At 34.8% G+C, this 22,327-nt stretch overlaps 3 protein-coding genes and 1 non-coding gene across 7 annotated transcripts; 3 read left to right on the top strand and 1 right to left on the bottom strand.

The window, feature by feature from the left end:
• Positions 1-1,325: 1,325 nt before the first annotated feature.
• On the bottom strand, positions 1,326-3,812 carry LOC147380988 (uncharacterized). The gene is made up of 3 exons (XM_086430977.1): positions 3,708-3,812; positions 2,121-2,483; positions 1,326-1,961 (listed from the first exon to the last, which is right to left on the bottom strand). The coding sequence occupies exons 1-3, from the start codon at positions 3,810-3,812 to the stop codon at positions 1,326-1,328; spliced, it is 1,104 nt and encodes a 367-aa protein (XP_086287103.1).
• A 1,815-nt stretch (positions 3,813-5,627) lies between these two features.
• Positions 5,628-5,733, top strand: LOC147380987 (small nucleolar RNA snoR103). Its single transcript, XR_015174885.1, has one exon. It is a non-coding gene; the product is annotated as a small nucleolar RNA snoR103 (small nucleolar RNA).
• A 2,020-nt stretch (positions 5,734-7,753) lies between these two features.
• Positions 7,754-14,346, top strand: LOC147380986 (uncharacterized). Of its 4 annotated transcripts, XM_086430981.1 has the most exons (9): positions 7,754-7,892; positions 8,022-8,175; positions 11,960-12,246; positions 12,335-12,440; positions 13,273-13,332; positions 13,421-13,611; positions 13,716-14,012; positions 14,112-14,219; positions 14,308-14,346. In XM_086430981.1, the coding sequence occupies exons 5-7, from the start codon at positions 13,299-13,301 to the stop codon at positions 13,869-13,871; spliced, it is 381 nt and encodes a 126-aa protein (XP_086287107.1). In that variant the 5' UTR covers positions 7,754-7,892; positions 8,022-8,175; positions 11,960-12,246; positions 12,335-12,440; positions 13,273-13,298; the 3' UTR covers positions 13,872-14,012; positions 14,112-14,219; positions 14,308-14,346. The 4 variants fall into 4 exon arrangements, 3 of the variants coding, with proteins under 3 accessions (XP_086287107.1, XP_086287105.1, XP_086287106.1); XM_086430979.1 differs by lacking the exons at positions 11,960-12,246; positions 12,335-12,440; XR_015174884.1 differs by lacking the exons at positions 11,960-12,246; positions 12,335-12,440; positions 13,273-13,332.
• Positions 14,347-19,095: 4,749 nt separating this feature from the next.
• LOC147380985 (protein EMSY-LIKE 3-like) lies at positions 19,096-20,091 on the top strand. Its single transcript, XM_086430978.1, has 3 exons — positions 19,096-19,260; positions 19,352-19,461; positions 19,582-20,091. The coding sequence occupies exons 1-3, from the start codon at positions 19,096-19,098 to the stop codon at positions 19,826-19,828; spliced, it is 522 nt and encodes a 173-aa protein (XP_086287104.1). The 3' UTR covers positions 19,829-20,091.
• Positions 20,092-22,327: the final 2,236 nt, after the last annotated feature.

Raw genomic sequence — 22,327 nt, 5'->3', positions numbered from 1 at the left:
CTCGTAGGCTTGGAGACGAAACTCATCTATTTCATTGACCTGCAAAAGACACTTTTCACCGATGACTTTAAAATCAAAATTCAAGTTCTTTATTGCCCAAAATACCTTGTGTTCTAGTTTGGCCAGGAGATGACACACCTTGCCAAAAGCCAACCGGTAAGGTAACATTCCAATTGGTGTTTTGTAGGCGGTTCGATAAGCTCATAATGCATCATCTAATCGCTTGGACCAATCCTTGCAAGATGGGTTCACGATTTTTTCCAGAATCCACTTAATTTTCCTATTGGAAATCTCTACTTGACCACTGATTTACGGATGGTAGGCCTTAGCGATTTTGTGTGTACCCTATATCCAGTTAGAAGGGCTTCAAAATATTTATTGCATAAATGAGTACGTTCATTGCTAATTATTGATCGAGCAGTGTCATAACGAGTAAAGATGTTCTTCCTCAGAAAGTTCAACACCACCTTAGCGTCATTAGTGGGCAATGTAGCCGTTTCTACCCATTTTGAGACATAATCGATCGCCATTAGAATGCAGAGATTATTATATGAAGTGATAAAGGGACCCATGAAGTCAATTCCCCACACATCAAAGATCTCCACCTCTAGAATGTAATTGAGTGGCATTTCATGTCTATTTGAATTATTACCAACCCTCTAACATCAATTACACCTTGAGACAAAGAAATATGCATCTTTAAATAATATAGGCCAATAGAAACATGATTGTAGCACCTTAGCTGCAGTTCTCTCTCCTCCAAAATGGCCTCCATATTCGGATGAATGACAATGTTGAAGTATGTCTTCAATTTCTTCTTTAGGAACACATCTCCTTATAATCTGATCCTCACATTACTTGAACAAGAAAGGCTCGTCCCAAACATAATACTTTACCCCATGCAAGAATTTTTTCTTCTGTTGAGACATTAATTCAGAAGGGAACGTTTTACTGATGATAAAGTTCACATAATCTGCATACCAAGGCAAATAATTTTGATCACAAGCAAATAATTGTTCATCCGGGAATAACTCTTTGATCATAGTCTCATCAATAACTTTTCGAGTAGCTTTATTTAACTACTGATAATCCATACAAACACGCCATCCAGTCATTGTCCTTGTTAGGATAAGCTCATTATTTTTGTTTGTCACAACAGTTATTCCTCCTTTTTTCGGTACACATTGCACTGGACTAACCTATGAGCTATAAGAAATATGATAAATTATGCTTGTATCAAGCCACTTTAAAATCTCCTTTTCACCACTTCTTTCATAATTGGGTTAAGCCGACGTTGGTGCTCAATAGAGGGCTTAGATCATCTTTCATAAGGATCTTGTGCATGCAAATAGAAGGACTATCCCCTTAATATCCGCTATGGACCATCCCAGCACTTTCTTGTACTCTCGCACCACCTTTAATAACTTATCTTCACGTTCAGGCTCAAGAGAGGTAGAAATAATAATCGGTAAAGAGGATGATTTACCAAGGAAAGCATATCTCAAATGATTAGAAAGAGGCTTAAGCTCTAGTGATGGTAGTTCTTGAATTGAAGGCTTCAAATGAGAACCTAATGATGGCACTTCTAACAACTCAAACTCTGGCTTAGAATGGGTGAATTTTGGCGTAGCCTCCAAGTAGTTCATCAACTCCAAATATTCCAAATCTTCCTCATTGTATGCATTAAGGATTGTTAATTCAAGTCGGTCAGATGGAAGTGTTTCTTCATGGTCATATCGAACACATGTGTCCACTATATCAATTCTATAGTAGTCTTCAGGGTCTTCAATGGGGAATTTTATGGCTTTAAAAATATTGAACTTCATTTCTTGATCTTGATCTCTCATAGTAAACTCCCCCTTTTGCATATCAATAAGAGTTCTACCTATGGCTAAGAATGGTCTACCAAGAATGAGTGGAACATCTCTATCTTCCTCCATATTAAAAACAATAAAATCTGTCTGAAATATAAATTTATCAACCTTAATAAGCACATCTTCAATAATCCCACTTGGATACTTCAGTGATCGATCTACTAACTAGAGTGTCACAATAGTAGGCCTAACTTCTCCCAATCCCAATTTTTGAAATATAAACAGTGGCATTAAATTAATACTAGCCCCCAAATCACATAAAGCTCTACCAGAGAATTGATTACTTATGGTGCATGGTATATTGAAGCTCCCTAGATCCTTAAGCTTTGTTGGAAGTTTCCTTTGAATGATAGCGCTACATTCTGCAGTCAAACCTTCTATTTTGAATTCACTCAATCGCTTCTTTTTAGTCAAGATATCTTTCATAAACTTGACATAACTTGGCATTTGCTCTAAAGCTTCAACGAATGGGATATTAATATGCAATTTCTTGAAGACATTCAGAAACTTTGCAAATTGCTCGTCATATTTTTGCATCCTGAAACGTTGAGGAAATGGTGGGGGTGGGTTGTAAGGAGCAATCTTTTCCAAGCCTGGCTTTTTGTTCTCCTGTATTGTAGTTTTTTTTTTGTTGTTCACCTTGTTCCTCAGAAACTGTCTCTTCTACCACTGAAACATCCGGTTCCTTTGGTTTCTTGACAACATCATTCAACTCTTTTCCACTCTTCAATGTGATCCTTGCAATCTCTCTTAAAATTAGTTTCTGTATTGCTAGGCAATGTCCTTTGAGGATGGTTGTTAATTGTTGAAGCAAGTTGATCCAACTGAATTTCCATATTCTGGATAGAAACGGCTTGACTCTAGAGTTGAGTTCTAGTCTCTGTCACGAACTGCTTAGTATCTATCATGAATTGATTAGTGGTTGTTCCCATTTGATACACTATATCTTCTAAAGAAAGCTTATTTTCTCTAGGAGGAGCTTGAGGATAATAATTTGGTTGAAACATGGGCTTTGTAGATGAAGAGATTGCAACTTGATTGTTGTTACTCCAAGAGAAGTTCGGATGATTTTTCCAATCCAGATTGTAATAGTTGGAGTATGGATTATTTTACTTGTTACCAATAAAATTGAGAGAATTTTGATTATTAGGGCACATATCTCTTGAATGATTGTCTCTACAAATCTCGCATGTAATAGTAGGGGTTTGAATGACATGAATTCCAAATGAATCTAACTTCTTAGATAAGGGGGCAACTTGAGCAGTCAAAGTAGTAAAAACATCTAATTCATGCACTCTTGCTATTCTTCTTGGATTCATCCTCTCTGTATGGTATTGAAAGTTGTTAAAAGCCATCTCCTCTAATAAATTATACCCATCCTCAAATGTCTTCGCCATAAGATATCCATTTGCTGCAGCATCAACATTTGTTTTAATAGATCCAGCCAACCCATTGTAAAAATTTTTGATGATCAACCAGTCTGGTAGAACATGATAAGGACATCTCCGAAGCAGATCTTTATACATTTCCTAAGCTTCATAGAGAGATTCACTGTCCAATTGCATGAAAGTAGTAATATAATTCCTCAATCTTGTAGTTTTTGAAGGCGAAAAGTATTTAGCAATGAATTTTTTCGTCAAGTCATCCCAAGTGGTGATAGACTCCCTTGGAAATGAGTTCAGCCAATTCTTCACCATGGAATGGAAATAGTCTCAACCGGATGGCATCATCATCAATATCGTTATACTTGAAAGTGGCACATATCTCCAGAAAATTAACTAAAAGTGCATTGGGGTCTTCGACATGTGAACCCCTAAACTAAGATGCTTATACCATCTGAATAGTCACCGGTTTGAGCTGAAAGTTATTGGCTTGCACCGCTAGACGACGAATACTAGTGTGAATCCCATCTACTAATGGAACAATATAGTCCCGCATAAACTTAGGACGTCATTACCATTATTTTGATCGACCATTGTATGGTGTTGAGAAGCTTTTTACTTATTTTTTTTATTTCTTCGACAAGTTTTCTCGATCTCAAGATCCAAAGGAACAAGCTCTGAATTTCTTGTACTACGCACAAAATAGCCAAACACTTACAAAACAAAACAAAAAAAAGTTTGGTCTAAAATCAAATATGATAGAATTAATATTAACAAAAAGATTAACAAATTAGTCCCCGACAGTGGCACCAAAAACTTGTTGTCTAATTTACGCACACAAATATACGTATCGAAACAAGTAATAAAGTGATGAGAAAGTCTCGTTCCCACGGATAGTAAATATCAATCAATTTCTAATTACCAATCTATTTCACTTTAATTTTATCCAAACAAAAGTAAAAAAATAAGATTTAAAAAATAAACAAGAAAATTAATATAGATAATAAATTTGAAGATTTTAAATTAATGAGTGATGAAACCTAGGCTCATAATTTTTCTCAAACAATCCACTTGATTAAATTCTCCTTCCTTTCATGGTAAAGTAATTCACTCTAATTATCACCTAAGAGCACTAAATTCTCTATAAGCCTCTGTTGATGATTAGATAAAAATACATTTCTAGAGAAACTCCCTATATGTCTATGAGAATTAAATCAAGAAGAATTCATTAAGGATAAGCTCTCATAAAGGATGCACATGCAATGTGAGTATATGTCTATCTCAAATTAGCGTATTTTATTCTATCTAGGTCATGAACATAAAATAACTCTCTTGATATCATTAAGGTTCATCAATTCAATTCAATCAACGGCTTGTTAATTAAATCGCATTAAACATATGATATAATAAACAATCACATGTAGAAAAAAATAGAGGAAATAAAAAAAATAAATCAAACATCATGAATGGGTTCCATTATAACCTTAGAATGGAAATTAGTTCATTATTGAGAATAAAACACTATCACAAAAGTATTCAACCATTCTTAGAGATTACAAAGATTAAGAGAAGACATAAAGTTCAGGAAAATACAATTTTAGAATTGATCTCCAGTTTTCGTCTTCCTTCTCGATCTTGTACCTTTAAAAAAAATCCAAAAATTGTGAACCTTCTAAAAGGCTTTATCTTTCCTATTTATAGGTATGGAATTATTAAGATTTTAAAAGTAGCAAAACTCACTTCTAATTCGGCCCAAAAAATCAACGAATAATGTTGGAAATGTAAGCAGGCCATGGCCTCAAAACATACCATGTCGCGGCCTGTATTTCATCTTCGTGCTGAGCAATTCTTGAACTCGAGCTGTGGCCTTACTTGCTATCAAGCTACGGCTAGAAGACTTTTTAGCTTGTATGTATATCTTCCTTCTTCCGAGAGTAAACCAATAAGGAGACAGAATTTCTTCTAAATGTTAGCAATTATCCCAATGTTCCATACTGTTCCTAAATTGTAAAATTAAGCATAAAAATCAAATAAAAACACAGAATTATACAAAAATATAAAACAAACTAAACTTAAATAAAAATAACTAAAAGACTCTAGAATTAATAGAATATTATATCTAAAAGTGGTTAATTCGCAAGTATAAAACCCACTCATCAGTAGCCTGTCTTTTTTTCCATGTTACATAAGCTTGCATTACCAATTGTACTCAAATTAGAATGCCAAAACATCTACTCGAGGCACATTGAAGTTGGTTTAGGCATTTCTAATACAATGCCTATCATGCCATCCAACTCACCTCTATTGAATAATGCAAATATAATTCCATGCACAGCTTAATTAAATTCCCAATCCTTAAAGAAAATATGGACCAAGACATGTTCACCTGTTACAAATATATAAAAATAATGGTTTAGTGGGCTTTAGTTGGGCATCAGGTGAGTATTATAGTGCCCCTAATGGACCCACGTACTTGGAGACACAACTAGAAATGATTATTGATGGAAGTATTGAACTTCAATGAAGTGTAGAGAGAATCAAATTGAATTGAACTTCAATACTGTGGCTTCTGTAATAACTAAAGTATTCACCAAAACCAATCACTCAAGTATTCACCAAAACGTGGAAATCAACATTCTTTTCTTTTATATCAAACTTGAAAATAGATGTTTAAACTTGTGAAAGTCAACAAATTATGCATAAAAGAACTGTCATTTATATTTTAATTGTTGAAACTTTATCGGACGCAGAAATGGTCATAGGCTTTGCTCGTTTGGGTAAAAAACATTCTTCGGAGATCCATTCTCAAATGATTGATAAATTACAAAATTATAATATGCCTATTTCCATAACAATCTTCCTATAGTAAAATAGGGATATAGCGACCGTCGCTATAGGATAATTTTTTTTATAAAAAAATATTAGGTTTTTAACCACGGTCACGGCGTCACTATATGAACTTTTTTGAAAAAAAAAATTTAATTTTACACCTGCCCCCCTCACATGTTGCTGAATATTGGAGATACCCCTATGTTTTGAAATTGATGACCTAAACCCCAACTATAACATGAAAAGACCTAGATGCCCCTCATCTTCAACTTTCATAAATCTAACTATTTTTTGAACCACCTGCTATAAATTATCTATTTTTAGAAGGTAAAATTAAACAATTATGCAAATCTAACTACCAATCCAAATTCTACTCTACAATTTAAAATTATCGAGAACCCATTACTGGGATTGATCTCAAATGCGTTCTTCAAGTCCAACTCAGTTATATTCAAATCAAGTGTCTCCATGTATGCTTCGGCTCTCTAGAAAAATGCTTTTACATTGCTAGGTTCAAGCTTCAATATCTGTTTTGAAACAAGCGTAGTAAATAAAACAAATTGATTAAAAAAAAATAACTTTGACGTGGACCAATCAGATGGAAATGCAATCAATTACCTATTGAGCACAGCTAGTGACTTCACTAAACTCCTTCAACTTAAGTTTGCATACAACATTGTTCAGATTGCAAGAGACATAGAAGAAATAGAACTTAACATAGAAGGGTGTCCATTCTTAGTATTGACCAAGCTTCAGAGCAGCCACAATGGCTAAAAAAACAAAACATAACATGGCAAGCAGCCCAAAAGCATTGACTATTACCAAACAAAAAATTAAGCATTCTTGGCACAATGTATGGCACATGTAACATTGATTATTATATGTATATCCAAGGAAAACAATTAAAAGCCTACCAACCATTAACTAGTAGACAAATTAGATGATATTTGAGACTTATATTTAGTTCAGAAATCTAACGCTCATAGTCACGTATAGCATTGGCAGCAACACCACTTGCTAGAATGGACTCCTCAAGTTCTTGAATAGTTTGCTAAGCTTGTGTTCTAGTTACAAGGTTTCACCTAATACAAGTTTGATTCATGCAAAAAGATATACAAGATTACACATAATTGTAAGTTGTAACAACTGCCGCAAAGAATGTTTGGGGTACCTTCAATGTGAAATATGGCCTTTTTCCCAAGACGCATCCTATGTTATTGTAAGTGAAAAAAAATGCAAGCACTGGAGTTAGAAATATACAAGGAGTCACAGGCGAGATTTATACTACTAGCATCGGTCAAGATATCGGAACATCCAACCTCCATCCTGACTTCCCACTTGTACAAGCGGTACACATGCAGGGTCAAGACCCATCAGGCACTACAAAAAAAATGTAAAATTAGAACACAAGGGTAAAACGGAATTAAAGCCGTTTTTATTAAAAAACGGTATTAAACCGTTTTATTTTTAAAAACCGAGTTTATCCGACCCATATTAGTATTGAGATCGAACGAAAAGTCCGATCCATCTCTCTCACACTCTCTCTCTCTCTCTCTCGCACTCTCTTGTCTCTGATCTCAGTGGATCTCTCATCTCTCTCGATCGTCTGTTGATCTCGCCTCTCTCTCAATCGATCGTCTGTTGATCTTGTCTCTCTTTCAATCGATCGTTTCTCTGATCTCAGTCTCAATCGATCGTTTCTCTGATCTCAGTCTCAATCGATCGTCTCTCTATTTCAACTTTCAAGCGAAGACGCCATGAGAGGACCTCCGAAAGGCTCTATCGCTCACAAGAAGCTTAATCCAGCGTAAGATCTGCTTCCTGTTCTTCTAATGTTTGGATTTTTCTGATTTTTCTTCTCTCTCTTTCGTTTCGATTTCATGTTCTTCGTTTTCTAATTTTCTGATTTTAATCGATATCGTCTCTCTGATCTCAGTCGCTCTCTCTCACTCGATCGTCTCTCTCGATCTCAGTCGCTCTCCCTCGATCTCATCTCTCTCTCGCTCAGTCGCTCGGTTGATCTCAGTCGTTCTCGCTCGATCTCATCTCTCTCTTGCTCAGTCGCTCGCTCAATCGATCTCTCGGGCGAGGTACTATCTCTAATATCTCTTTCTTTATATAGATTATATTAGGGATTTGGATTGAAGATTTTGGTTTTTAGATGTGATTAAACATAGTTTTGTTTGTTATATTATCTCACAGTTCTGATTTACATTGGAATTTCAACATAATTATTTATCTGATATTCTTTGTATTCTGGATGAATGACAGATTTTATTTTTATTTTTTTTTGCTTTAAGTAATCTATTCTTAATCTCAGACTTCCATTTAGTTAACCATCATGGTCCAACATCACATACCCAATAAATTAATTTTTTTCTTAAAATTGTGTTAGACATCAATCACCCCTTTGGGCCTAGACTTGTCTTGAAACCTTAATTTCATTAGGAGATTCCATTAGGACGGTTTTTGGATAAGACCGGAGCAAAAACTAATTACTTATGAAGTAGATAGGCATATTGTGCACAAATTGGTTTAATTAGATCGTTTTAGCCTTCAAATGTGAAACAGAGACAACTAAAGCATACCTCCAATTTATTTTATTTTATTATATAGCTTGATGTGATGATTTTGATAGTTTGAAATGAATGGCACCAGTGGACCAACCCTTTAGCCTTTGAATGTGTCTAATGTGTTAGGATTTGGTGTGTTTTGTTGGGCATGGTTTTAAAAATCCTTTGAAATCGAGATGATTCGTTTAAGTCATTTATGTATCATTCACGAACAAGACCAATATATCCCATTTTCATCATCTTCTACTGTTTTTTTTTTTTTTTTCTAGATATTTGTAAGGTATATTATTAGTTTATTTTTATTTTTTTGTTTTGCAGATCTACACAATTTACCTTCATTTTGTTAGAGATAATCCAAATCATCTCAATATTATTCATGAAAGATTCAAGACACTTTTCCAAAATTTGATTAGGAGATTTCATTAGGAGATTCCATCTTGGATGGATATAATAGGGACTCACAACCCCAAATATCTAGTAGGTAATTTATATTTGTCTGGAGTACCTCGACTTAATTTCAATTTCTTTCAGACTGTGAACAACATTTCAATGCTATAAATGTTGGGTTTGTTATATGCTTGAATCTTGATATTTGTAAGTACTTGTAGTATTCTTGTAGAGGAATTGCATTTATTTATAAAGTATATCTTTTTTAAGTCATAGGTGAATCTTATTCACACTGATATATTATCTCAACTTTGTAGAATAATGATATCAAGTAGCAAAGCATGGATACCTAAACCTAGGACAAGTGCAGAGTACTTTGATGGGGTTCAATCATTTTTGGATTTTGTTATAAAAAATTCTGGTGGAGATACATTATTTTCATGTCCATGTACGAAATGTCGTAATAGAAAGGGAAAAATCTCTATTGAAATGATTTCGGAGCATTTGATCATAAATGGTATTGATCAAACATATATTGTATGGTTTGTTCATGGAGAACATGAATCATTAAATGAAGAACAACCATCAACAACAAATTCTGTAAATGACTCTCTTGATCAACATAACGATAACTATCCAAGAATGGGTGAACTCGTTAATGATGCATTTGAAAAAATAGGTGGAAATGTTGATGTTGTTATGGAAGATATGGGAAAAAATGAAGATGAGTGTGGATTATGTTCAGTAGAATCTCATGAAGACCATGAAGACCATGAAGTAAGACGATACAAGACTTTATGTGACAATGCAAGACAACCATTGTACCCTTCATGTCCAAAGGAATTAACAAAGTTGTCAGTTATTGTTGAGTTATACAACTTAAAGGTACGACATGGTTGGTCAGATAATAGTTTTAATGAACTACTTGAATTGATTAAGAAAATTTTACCGGATGGAAACACATTACCTGATAAATCTTATCAAGCGAAGAAAATGATCAAAGACTTGGGAATGGATTATGAGCAGATACATGCGTGTCCAAATGATTGTATCCTTTATTGGAAAGATAATGAATATAGAAATAATTGTCCAATCTGTCATGTGTCTAGATGGAAATCAGATTATTTGGCACAGAGAAAAGGTAAACGAATCCCTGCAAAAGTGTTAAGATACTTTCCTCTCACACCAAGACTAAAGGGCTTTACAGGTTAGTAATAATCAAGTTTCAACATATTTTTAATATCTCACTAAATAATAGATATTTATGATACGTAACTATGAATCGTAAAATTTTATTTTGTAGTGTACCATGGATAGCTGAGCAAATGACCTGGCATGCTAGATCGAAAGAATCTACTGGTGTAATGCGGCATCCCGTTGATTCATCAAGTTGGAGGGCAATAGATGTCACATGGCCACATTTTGCCAGGGAAGCACGCAATGTGCGTTTAGGGCTTGCAACTGATGGCTTTAATCCTTTTGGTCATCTTAGCAGTGCTTATAGTTGTTGGCCTGTGATTATAGTACCCTATAATCTTCCTCCTTTTTTGTGCATGAAAAAGAAATTCTCAATGTTGACCTTATTAATACCAGGGCCAAAAGGACCAAGTAAGAATATTGATGTCTATTTAGAACCTTTGATTGTAGAGTTGAATGATTTGTGGGCTAATGGGGTGTCAACATATGATTCTCAATCTAAGACAACTTTCAATTTGAAAGCTATCTTGATGTGGGCAATTCATGACTTTCCTGCATATGGGAGTTTATCAGGTTGTGTAACACATGGTTTATATGCATGCCCTGTTTGTGCTGAGGGAACTTGTGCTGAACGTCTTAAAAGTAGTAAGAAGTACTCTTATCAGGGTCATCGAAGATTCCTTCCTACTAATCATGTATTCAGGACCCAAAAGGCACCTTTCAATAATAAAGTAGAGGATAGCAGATGTCCTGAACGATTGAGTGGTGCAGAAGTTGAGAAGAAAGTAACTGGTATTAAGATGGAAATCGGTAAATCAAAAAGGAAAAAACGAAAAAGTTATGACGATGAGACAAAAGATTTAACAGCATGGTATAGAAGATCAAAGCTATTCGATTTGCCATATTGGAAGGTAATTTCCTTAAATTATAAATTAATGATCATTTACATTTATGTTGACGAATTAGAACTTAATATTACATCATAAATATTTTTGGCAGGAATTTAATGTTCGTCATAACCTAGATGTCATGCACATTGAGAAGAATGTTATTGACCATCTTTTATCGACAATTCTTGAAGTCAAAGAAAAAACGAAGGACGACATAAGTGCACGTGATGATTTAAAAGTGATGAACATAAGAAAAAACTTGTGGATGAAAGAAATAGATGGAAAAATAGTTAAACCCAAGGCTCCCTTTACTCTAAGCCGCAAGGAAAAAGAATTATTATGCCGTACTTTACATGATTTGAAGGTCCCTATAGGGTATAGTTCCAGATTGAAGCATCATGTGAACCTAGAGAATCTTGAAATAAAGGGACTCAAGTCACATGACTATCATGTAATTATGCAACAATTATTTCCTGTGTTGATACAACATGCATTTTCGAAGCATAAGATACTGCATACCGCTATTCGACGGATATGTATGTTCTTCAATGTGTTATGCTCAAAGGTGATCCGAGTAAATGATATCATTGCTATCAAGCACAGTCTTGTGTAAGCAATGTGTGTTTTGGAGAAGTTTTTTCCACCTTCATTTTTTGTTATTAGCATTCACCTTATGATACATCTAGCTGATGAAGCATTATCGTGCGGTCCAGTCAGATTTCGTTGGATGTATCCTTTTGAACGGTATATTTTATAATTTTATTAAAGATGTATCAATTCATGCATAAATTGAGAAGTATATTTATAATTGACATTTTTCTGAACAGGTTAATGAAAACTTATAAAGGATACGTGAGAAATTTTGCACGCCCTGAAGGATGTATTGCTGAGCGTTATATCGTAGAGGAGTCTATTTTATATTGTATGGAATACATGCCAAATAGTGAAAAAGGAAATCATAAGTATACATGTAAAAGATTCTTGACGAGGATGATGAATTCATCGATGAAGGACCTTTAGACAAAGGCAAGGACATATGTCTAACTCAAGTACAATATCAACAAGTACGTAGATGGGTTCTACATTGCTATGGTAGAGTTTACGAGTGGAAAGAGTAAGTACATAAATTTTACTTAGCATTATCAATTTGAATAATTAGATGAGCATTTAATTACAATGAATTATGTCTATTGTTAACATAGGAAATATGAAACATATCTGAAATCAATCAATACAAAAGGCCTAAAAAAAAAGGGATCTGAGTCGAAGGATAGAGATGGAGGTTTCATTCCTTGGTTAAGGAAGGAGGTAATCACTTTAATTATTACTATTTTTTCTAAAACATAGAGTGATATATTTATTTATAATTATGATACTAATATCAAATTATTTAATCTTTTGTAGTTGGAACATATTGATGGTGAGTCAATATTGAAGCGATTAGCAGATGGACCAACATTCAAAGCAAAAAGTTACAATAAATATCGTGTAAATGGTTTTTTATTCACTCCAAGTGAGTATGAGATCAACAAGACGACACAAAATAGTGGGGTCTCCATGAAAGCCATCACTAAATACAGAGCAAGTGCCAAAGACAAAAATTATAAGGAAGAAGAGACCACTTATTATGGAGTTGTGAGGAAAATTATTGATTTGGATTACACTGATTTTCGTCAAACTGTATTTTATTGTGATTGGGTTAGAGTAGAAGATAGGACTAACGGATGTAAAGTTGATCCTGACACAAATTTGATATTGTGTAACATGGACAAATTCAAAGGAATTGACAAAGAAGAGAATGAGCCTTTCATTCTTGCATCTCAAGCTAGTCAAGTATTCTACTCAAAAGATCAACTAAGGCCTGGATGGTCTGTTGTTCTAGCGGCCCCAAAACGATTGACGAAAGAAGTGGATGCACTTGAAGATCCTATTATATTCCACTCAATTGTTGATGAAAATGCATACATAGATGATATTGTAAATGAAAGTGATAAAAACTATGATAATGATGATTTAGACACGATTTGTAGTTTTGTGTGTTGTTTGCGATATAGAAATTAAATGATAAACATCTTCTATTTTTCTAGATTTTGCATGATTAAATTTATTTTGTTTATTTATGATTTCATTATTTAAATAGACAAGAAAATTGGAAGATCAATTGTAATGGCTGGCACGAGTACTCAGAGCTCACAATTAGGTAAATTTAATTTCTCCCTTATTTTATTATATTGTCATTAAGTTGTCCAATATTAATAGTTTTATACTAACTATTTTGTATGAGTTAGGATCTGTAAGCTCATCGACAGATAATAGGATACGAATCAGTTTCAATACAAATGGTCTACCGATTGGCGAGCATTCAGTAAAGCTTTCTACACGATGTGGAGAGATTGTTCGTACTCACATTCCTATTTCGATAGAGGATTGGCGTTTAGTTCCAGCTAGAAAGAAGGATGAGATGTGGAAATTACTACTTGTAAGTTGCAATATAATATTACAATTGAAATAATCTTAGTTAATTATTATACATTTTTTCTTTGTGAATACTTATCTTTATTTTTTTTTTAATTTCTCATGTAGGGAGAGTTCATCCTTCGTCCATCCTACAAGTACCAATGCCTTAGAAGCATGTCCGAGACATTCAGAAAATACAAGGCTAAGTTGAGGACCAAGTACATCGATTGTTATAATAATATGGATGATAGATTGAAAAATTGTCCTCCAAATGTTAAGTAGGAAGATTGGGTAGCATTTGTTAATTGTACTGCTGCACCCAAAATTGTAGAAATGAGGAAGATAAATGTGACAAATAGGAGCAATTTGAACATCTATCATACTACTGGTAGGCATGGCCATGCAAGATTAGAGGAGCGAATGGTAAGTACGTGTCATTAAATTCTATACAAATACGTTGAAATTATTTTACTTTGAGTTATACCCTTCATAATTAATACCTTAAAATTTATGCAAGTATAGAAACGGGAAAGAGGAGATGATAGCAATCCCCCTTCGAGGACTGAGGTGTGGATTAGAGGGCATTCAAAGGATGACGGTGCTAGCTCGAGTACTGTCGCCCCTTACTTGGTATAATCACCATCTTAAACATATGTTTATTAAATGTTATATAAAATATATAGTTTGCATAAATATATTTGTTTGTTTAATATTACAGGATAAAATAAAAGAAATCATGAAGAATCAATCAGAAGATAGTTTCGAAGACCTTCTCAATGATCCCTTGACTAAAGTGTTTGGTCCGGATAAGAGGGGACGTGTTCGTGGTGTTGGGACTAATGTTTCGAAAACACGGATTCTCGGGTCAGTCGCTGCGAAAGAAATGTTGCTAGGAAAGATAAGCAAATTATTGAGCAAACTAAGGAAATAACAAATATCAAAGTTGAGGTAAAGTTTACGGGAAGACATTGGGGATGTACGTGGAAGTATTCGGAACATTGAGGTATATACTATTACATTTTCTTGTTTAGTCATACATATATATATAGAAGTTGATATCAATCTTTATTATAGCATATACTTTCAAGACCCCAAACAGTTGATTCGTATTCAATTGCACAACCACGATTTTCTACAAAAGAAATGTCATGCGAACTATTGGATTGGGGAAGAAATGTTGTTGCAGTTGGAAGAGCGATTATGGATACTACCCCTTCTACTGTACATGGGCATCCTCTGGGTGAAGACGACGTTAAGGTTCTTATTGACATCATTCATATAGCAAACACCCCTCTTACCCAACGAACCAGTTTTGCAGGGACTCTAGGAGAAGTTGGAATAGGTGGATTTACCGTGTGGCCGAAGAGTTTTATTAGGGTTATCTCACAATAGTTTTGTGTGTGGTTTTATGTACTACTTGCAATGTGAACTGGTTATCCTTCTTTTGGCATATGTCTAGAGACTAAGTGGTACTACTAGTTGTATTTGGATGACCCCTCTAAAGTTTTACTACTACTAGTAATGTTTCTTCTCACTACAAGGTTCTTTATCAACAAAGTACTTTTACTTTTTTAGTTATATTGTTTAACTAATAACTGACTATGTTTTTGTGTCAACTAACCCCTTTTTAATTCCGCCATTGTAAAATTAATATTTTACACTGCTGGTCCCAAGCCGGATAAAGGAGGAGGGAAAAGGATGATCCAAAGAGTATTAAAGTGCTAACAGGTATTGCTTTTCTTCCTCTTTTTTTCTCATTCTCACATACAGAAGTATTAATAGTGAGGTTAGTAATGAGAGTTTCTTATAATAAAAAAATAAAAAATAAAAACAGTATGAGTGGTTTAACACTTTTTGATATCGATGAGAACATTTGGGCCTTGAATAGCCATAGCAAGAAAAGAAGGTAAGTTTCTTAGTCCATGTTCATTACTATTTTGTTGGGGAAAAAATGCTCTTGCCGCAAAATAATGCAGTCACACAGAATCAAGCTTTCCTTACATAAAATTCAATGCCTATTACATGGAATTAACTTATGAATATGAGTTCGATTTTTTAGCCTTAGAGGCAAAATATCTATCCTTGTTCTACATATTTGGCCTTTTGGGATCATAAACATTAGTCAATACTTGAACTCTTGAGTTCTTGATCCATCTTCACCCCTTAACAGAAAATCAATGCAACTTTAACATGCTTATTGAGAATAAGAGCCAATAGCGCGGTTCCTCTAAGGAAGACTAAGAGTGTTGATGAGGGCCTCATCACATGTAGTCGTCTAACTACGGACACTGAACTTGAGCTCAATCACTATATTCAAGGAGGCAGCACTGTTGGTCTATCAGCAAACACTGAATTTGGCCGTAACCGCAGTATCCACGGGCACAGCACTGATGGTATAATTTTCTTTCTTTTATCTTCTTTTATCTTCATATATATATATATATATAGATCTTATTATGATTCAAAAATTAATCCATCAGGGGGTTTTATGCCTAAATTACCTATTTATATGAGCTATTTTCTGTTTGAGTCCAACTTGCCTTTCTAAGTTAGTAAGGATTTCACCCACACAAATGGTCCTTGGGTTTAACTTGTGGCATCCAAAACCATGATCCAGGGTTGTAGAGGACAAAAATCTATGAACTTTGAAAAGAAAAAAAAAAATCCAAAAAAAACTTATTTTTCACCGCTGAATTTTAATTTTAAATTTGCGAGTTATGTAGAAATTCGGTAACCATCCATTTTCAAAACCCTGGATCAAGCTCAATGGACTAAGAAACTTACCTTATTATGATGAAACCACCGCACTTTGACCTTCTTCTGCTCCTTCTTGTCTTCATACATATCTTCCAAGTACGCAAGATAGTGGTTATGTTCTTTAGACATGATGAGAACAAAGGAATGATTCTGGACATCAGGAAAAACAGAAGGGCTTTGGAGCGTTAGAGAGAAATTGATAAAGGAAAAGATGTAGTGGAAGTTGTGATGCTTACAGCTATATTTGTACCATCCATATTCTGTCAATGTGCTGAGCTAAATCCCGACCCTCATGAAGGTAAGATCTATTTTCCTGTTATGGTATGCTATGCGCTCTTCTTGTCATTCTCACCATTTATTTTCCTTCTGGCTATGATTTTTCCAGAACAAGAAGAGGAACACAATTGGATTTTTAGTGCTGATCAGTGGGTAGTTAATGGTAATTTCACAGGTTAATCCTACTAATTCTTATCTCTCTTGAATATTAATCTTTTTGCAGCTTGTCATGAATGGGGAAATTTGAGTAATTTATATATTTGTTGGCCTTTTCCAGAGGAAGGGGGTTTGGAATGGCAGCTTTCTGAAAATCCTGGAAACCCCATTGGTTATTCAAATGGAGATCATGACCTAGCTCGTTCAGTGCTTGAGGTGTGCATTCTATGACCGCCTCATAATTTTTTTTTAATTTTTTTTGACATCCATGTTTTTAAGTCACGGGGACAGATGGGAGAATTGTTGATTGGGGTGATACAGTTCTTCACATATTGTTTGATTGATTCTAAGCTTTTGATATAGTTGCTCTTTCATTACATTACAACATTGCTTCATTGCGATTTTAGTTGAAATACTATATGTTCTTTTAATGTTTCTATTGGGGTCCATATTGACGAGTCCCTTTGTCATTAGAGGATAATGCACATTAATTGGTTTTTGAGGGTTCATCTTGTTCAAGAATTTCTCTCATCATTCTTTGCAGTTTTCATAATAGCCAACTACTGTTTCAAACTTTCAAATAATCAAAGTGGTTGGCATTTCTATTGGGAAGCGATTTTTTCCGGTAATTGTATTGTTCTTCTTAGTACTCTTCTTGAATAAGATTTTTAATCATAAAAATAAATAAATAAATAAATAAATAAATAACTTTAAGCACTCATGCCATATGTTCATAAAAAAGTTCTTTGTTATACTTGACTTGGTGACTATGGTATACCTAGTGCATGGGCTATGGAGAAGATCTACATTATTACCAAAATTATAGGTGCATATTATTTATAAAATTACTTGACCTCCAACAATGATATCTTGGAGTTATGCCAGATTGGATCTTGAATGGTCTGCCTATGAGCAAACTTGTTTGGGATTTGGGGTTGTGCTATTTGGTTACTTGATATTATTTTTGGTTTGCAGACTTTAGTCTGTGAGGTGTTTCTTTTACTATTCAATTTGCTAGTGCCAAAAAAGAGGAGCATTAAACATTTTCTAGAGTAGATCTTGAATCTTGATTTCATTTAGTTGATGCTAGGGTGTCTCCTGGAGTAGGCGTGTTATAGTGAAGCCTGGTTGAAATAGCTAGGAAATAGGCGAAGGTTGGACAAAGCATCCTCTAGAAACATTACGCTCCAATGGTGTCCAATTGCAGTAAAAAGTAGGCTAGGGTTCTCACACTAGGCTGTACTAGTGCTCATAAAGAAGTTCTTCCAAGAATGTAAAATTTGTCTGTCTCTTTAGGGTGGTTGTTTTATCGGTTTGAGGTGGATGTTGCTTTCAAAAGGGGTTTCTTTGAGGAATTTGTGTTTAAATGTGAGTCCCTTGGTTCCTTGTAAGGTTTATTTTGCCTTTGTACTTGTGGTTGGTCACCTTGACCACCTTCTTTTAATATAATTGTTTTAGTCAATTATTTTGGTCATCTTATAAATGAAAATATTTTGATTGTGTGAAAATATTTAAAATTTCAGAAAAAAATAGCTGGGTAACTAGAACTGGGAACCATCATATCTTCTCGGTTTCGACTTCTGTCGATTATGATTCTAAAATAATTAAGTGGAACAAGAATCAGAATTGGAAACAACAAAGAACTGTGGATGCCTGTCGGTTTTGGTTCTGTAATTTTGTCCTGCCTTTCAAGAAATATGTGCATTCACCTCTAAGCTCAAATGATGTTTGAGTCACACAGAGAGAGAGAGAGAGAGATGCAAAAATGCATTGATTTGAAATACAACAGTTGAATGTCAAAAATGCATTCTTTCACGGTTGTCATATACATTCCTTTATGCATTTTATATTTCTTTTCATCTTTGTTTAAACCAATCTTTAGTGTCACTGGTTTTTGCTTGGCAAATGCTTCAGCAAGCATCTCTATCAGACTTGAAATGTTGGAACAATGAAAGATTAAACATCCACTAAGCTGAAGATAAGAGTTGTGTTGTGCCTCAACTGTGGGGGAATTGTGTGCAACTCATAGGCTGCCCAGGCAACTTTGTTGGGTTTTTTCTTTCTGCAATATTAGCAATTTGCCTGAATTCTGCACCCAATTTTTTTAATAAATGCGAACCTTGTCCTACTTCACTTGGATGGATCCACTATTTTGATTTTTAATCTTCAAGCATGAAAATAAAGACTTCTTCTTTTATCTCAACATTTAGATTAAGCTGCTACTGGTATCCCATTATTTTATTTACTTCTCAGTTCTTTCTTAAACATATGCAGGCACAGATGTGATCTTCCTCCTTCACATCAAAATAGAGTTCAAATGGGTGGCTGTCTAGCTGGGAATGGAAGATCTGCTGTTGTTGGTTCTGTCCCATACCTTAGATCGACGCATAATGATATGGAGGCCCAGTTCCACCATATTGAGCAAGAAGCACACAATTCAGTCCTACGGGCCTTTAAAGCCCAATCTGATGCCATTACTTGGGTATTTATCGTTACATCATTTCACCACTAATGCATTTTATATTTTCTTCACCATGCTTAGATAACTACCTCATGAAATGGAAATTCTTCAGGAGAAGGAAAGTTTAATAATAGAACTTAGAAAAGAGCTTAGACTATTAGATGAGGAACACAGAGAGCTTCTAGGCAGAGTTAATGCAGATGACATCATTCGGAGGATAAGGTCTGATAATGTCATGAAGTGAACTATGTTCTTTTTTCCGAGATATATCAATCAGATTTGCAACAAGTTTTGATCAGTTCTACCTTTTTAACTGGAAGTGTTATTTCATGATTACTTCAGGGAGTGGCGACAGTCAGGCGGACTCCAATCTGGCTTGCATAGTACTGCTCAACCTGTTCATAATCCAGTACCCAGTCCTACTGTCTCAGCATCTCGCAAGAAACAAAAGACAGCACAAGCACTGGCCTCTATGTCCTTAAGTGCACCATTCCCTGCTTTGCACCCACAAACAGTAGCTGCTTCTATGCAGCCATCATCATCGGTTGCTAAACGAGGAGCTCCCACCAAGGGCAAGAAGCCTAAATAAGTAAGTTCAATATTTTGAAGTATGAATTTTACTTAAAGATTCTTCATAAACTGCCCGCTCCCCCTCCCCCCTGGGTGCCCCCCAATAAATAAATAAATAAATGAATGACACACAGACACAACAACAACAATAACCAAAAAAACATAAAGAAGAAGCCTAAATTAGTAAGTTCAAATATTTTGAAGTAGGGGTTTTATGTAAAGATTCTTAATTTACATGTACCTATCTCACCTCACCCTCAAATATTTTTAATTTGACTATTACATCCGAGTTCAAGTATCAAATCACTTTTTTACTATAATCCCTTGGTGCATTAGCTTTCGAATTATTGTTTTAGCGTGCTTAGGAGAAACACTTGGTGAATAGGAAGAATACATAGCGAAGGGAGTGAGGGAGATGAAGCAGAGGCACACGTCTTCTTTTCTTAGTGTCATAGAAAAAGGAATGGGCAAAAAGTTGTGAAAAACAACCTCAAGCAGACCATTGCACAGGGTGCTGACCAAGCGAAGAAAGACTGTGGGGACAGCGAAGTTAACGACGTGGCCTCTTATATTGACCCGAACAACCATCTGAGCATCATCCCAAGTTGATCTAGGAATCCCGACAAGAGGGAAGATGGCTTGCAGAGCATGCAAGCGTAAGGAGGTTTCAATCCTTTTGCTTCCTTGTAGGCACTTGTGTTTGTGTAATGATTGCGAAGGCTTTATCGATGCATTGCAATTTTGGATTTGTAAATTATGACTCATTGCAACTCTTTTTGTGTATAAATTAATGTGATAAAGAATCTCGATATTCTTTATTTAGGTATATTTTGATTGTGGGTAATAGTTGCGTAGAAAAAAAAAATTAAGAATTAATATTTTTTTTTTTTGAAGTTTAGATATCAGTTTATGACTACTTTAGATATCGGTTTGTATCGATGTCTAAAGTCTGACTTAGGACATCAGTCTTATAGACATCGGATTTTAAATTGATGTCTAAGAGGTATTTTCTTGGCAGTGTGTATTGATGTTAAAATGCATATTTGGAACGGTTGTTATCCGTTCCAAATTCTGAGTTCTGGAACGGTTTTTAACCGTTCCAATTCCTGAGATATAGAACGGCTTCTAGCCGTTTAGCCTCATCTACGACGCCTCGATTAGAGACGGTCTATAAACCGTTTTGGACTGCATTAGGAACGGTAATAAACCGTTCCTAATTTACATTTTTGTTGTAGTGAGGGGATATGTCCCACTTGGAAATAACATGAGCTTACGTAATACGCAGCCCAATGGCAGACCTCATGTTTTAGTTCAGCATCCAGTTTCTTTAATAATTTAGAAAGCAACCTCTGAAAACCAAGAAGATAAGAGTTATTTTATATGAAAGTGATAAATTACAAGAAATATTGCAACACATCTATTCTTATCTTCAGAATGATTTCAGGAGGAATACAATTAATTAGTAGCTCATATAACTTCCCTCACACTAAAAATAGCTTGGAAGCATCATGAAAAAATTGTAGTCAGCTAAGCTGAGGAAAGTACTATCAAAATAGATATATGTATGTATGTATTTAAATGCCATAACACGAAGAAAGATCTTTTTTTAAAACCCAGTACATTCAGTGCCAATAATTAAGACACAATACCCTGTTAAAGGACAATGGGAACTTACCAAATATTGCAAACCATCAAGAAATTCTCAGATAAGTAAAGAATGCCTAAGATATCATTCAGAAAAAGGACTGGGTAAGCATTTAGCAGTGAAATCAGAAAGCTTAGTACAGCTGGCACAAAGTTGACACCAAGTTGGTGCCATCTTGTCGACTTTTCAAGTGACAATCTCGCCAGTTTATAAGTGATGATCTTGTTAATAGTAATGAACCTCTGGGATAGTCATTTGAAACCTTCGAAATTGTCACTTTAAACCTATGATATCGTCATTTAAAAAACCTACAAAATTACGGTTCACATTTTGGCTGATATGGGAATTTCATCAAAAGTTGATCACGTTCTGAAAAAATTCCGAAAAAAACAAATCCTATCACATAGGCTGAACTCTGAGCTGAGACTTAATGTGAAATCTTTATATAATTCTTGAATAATCCAATATTAATGTCAAATTCAACGACGATAGGTTCAAGTTTAAGATAGAATGGCACACGAGCAAGTAGCCAAGAACCGACCATTGAAACCCATAGAAATCACATGAAGCTGTAAAATCACTTCACGTAACATAATAGAATTAGGTCACGAAAGGTAAACACAATGTAACACGTGGTGTACATGCAAGTCTGCTGTATAAAGACCAGTTGTGAACAGATTCACATTAGTGTTTGACTGAGAATTACTATAAATAAATGAGGATGTTAGGCTGTTAAATGCTAGGAAAATACAATGTCTGCCTGTAAATAATAAATTAAAAAACTACTTTACCCACACCCCATCCACGTTTTCTCATATACTATTTAAGTTCCAACCTAGCTACATGTTTTTAATGCAGGTTAATAGTAAATTT

Source organism: Akebia trifoliata, unplaced genomic scaffold (assembly GCF_017979445.1).
Source record: "Akebia trifoliata isolate Shusen 1 unplaced genomic scaffold, ASM1797944v1 Contig00838, whole genome shotgun sequence".
In the NCBI taxonomy this organism is placed as follows: Eukaryota; Viridiplantae; Streptophyta; class Magnoliopsida; order Ranunculales; family Lardizabalaceae; genus Akebia; species Akebia trifoliata.
Note: the sequence above shows the minus strand (reverse complement) of the source record. Positions and strands in the feature narration are given on the sequence as shown.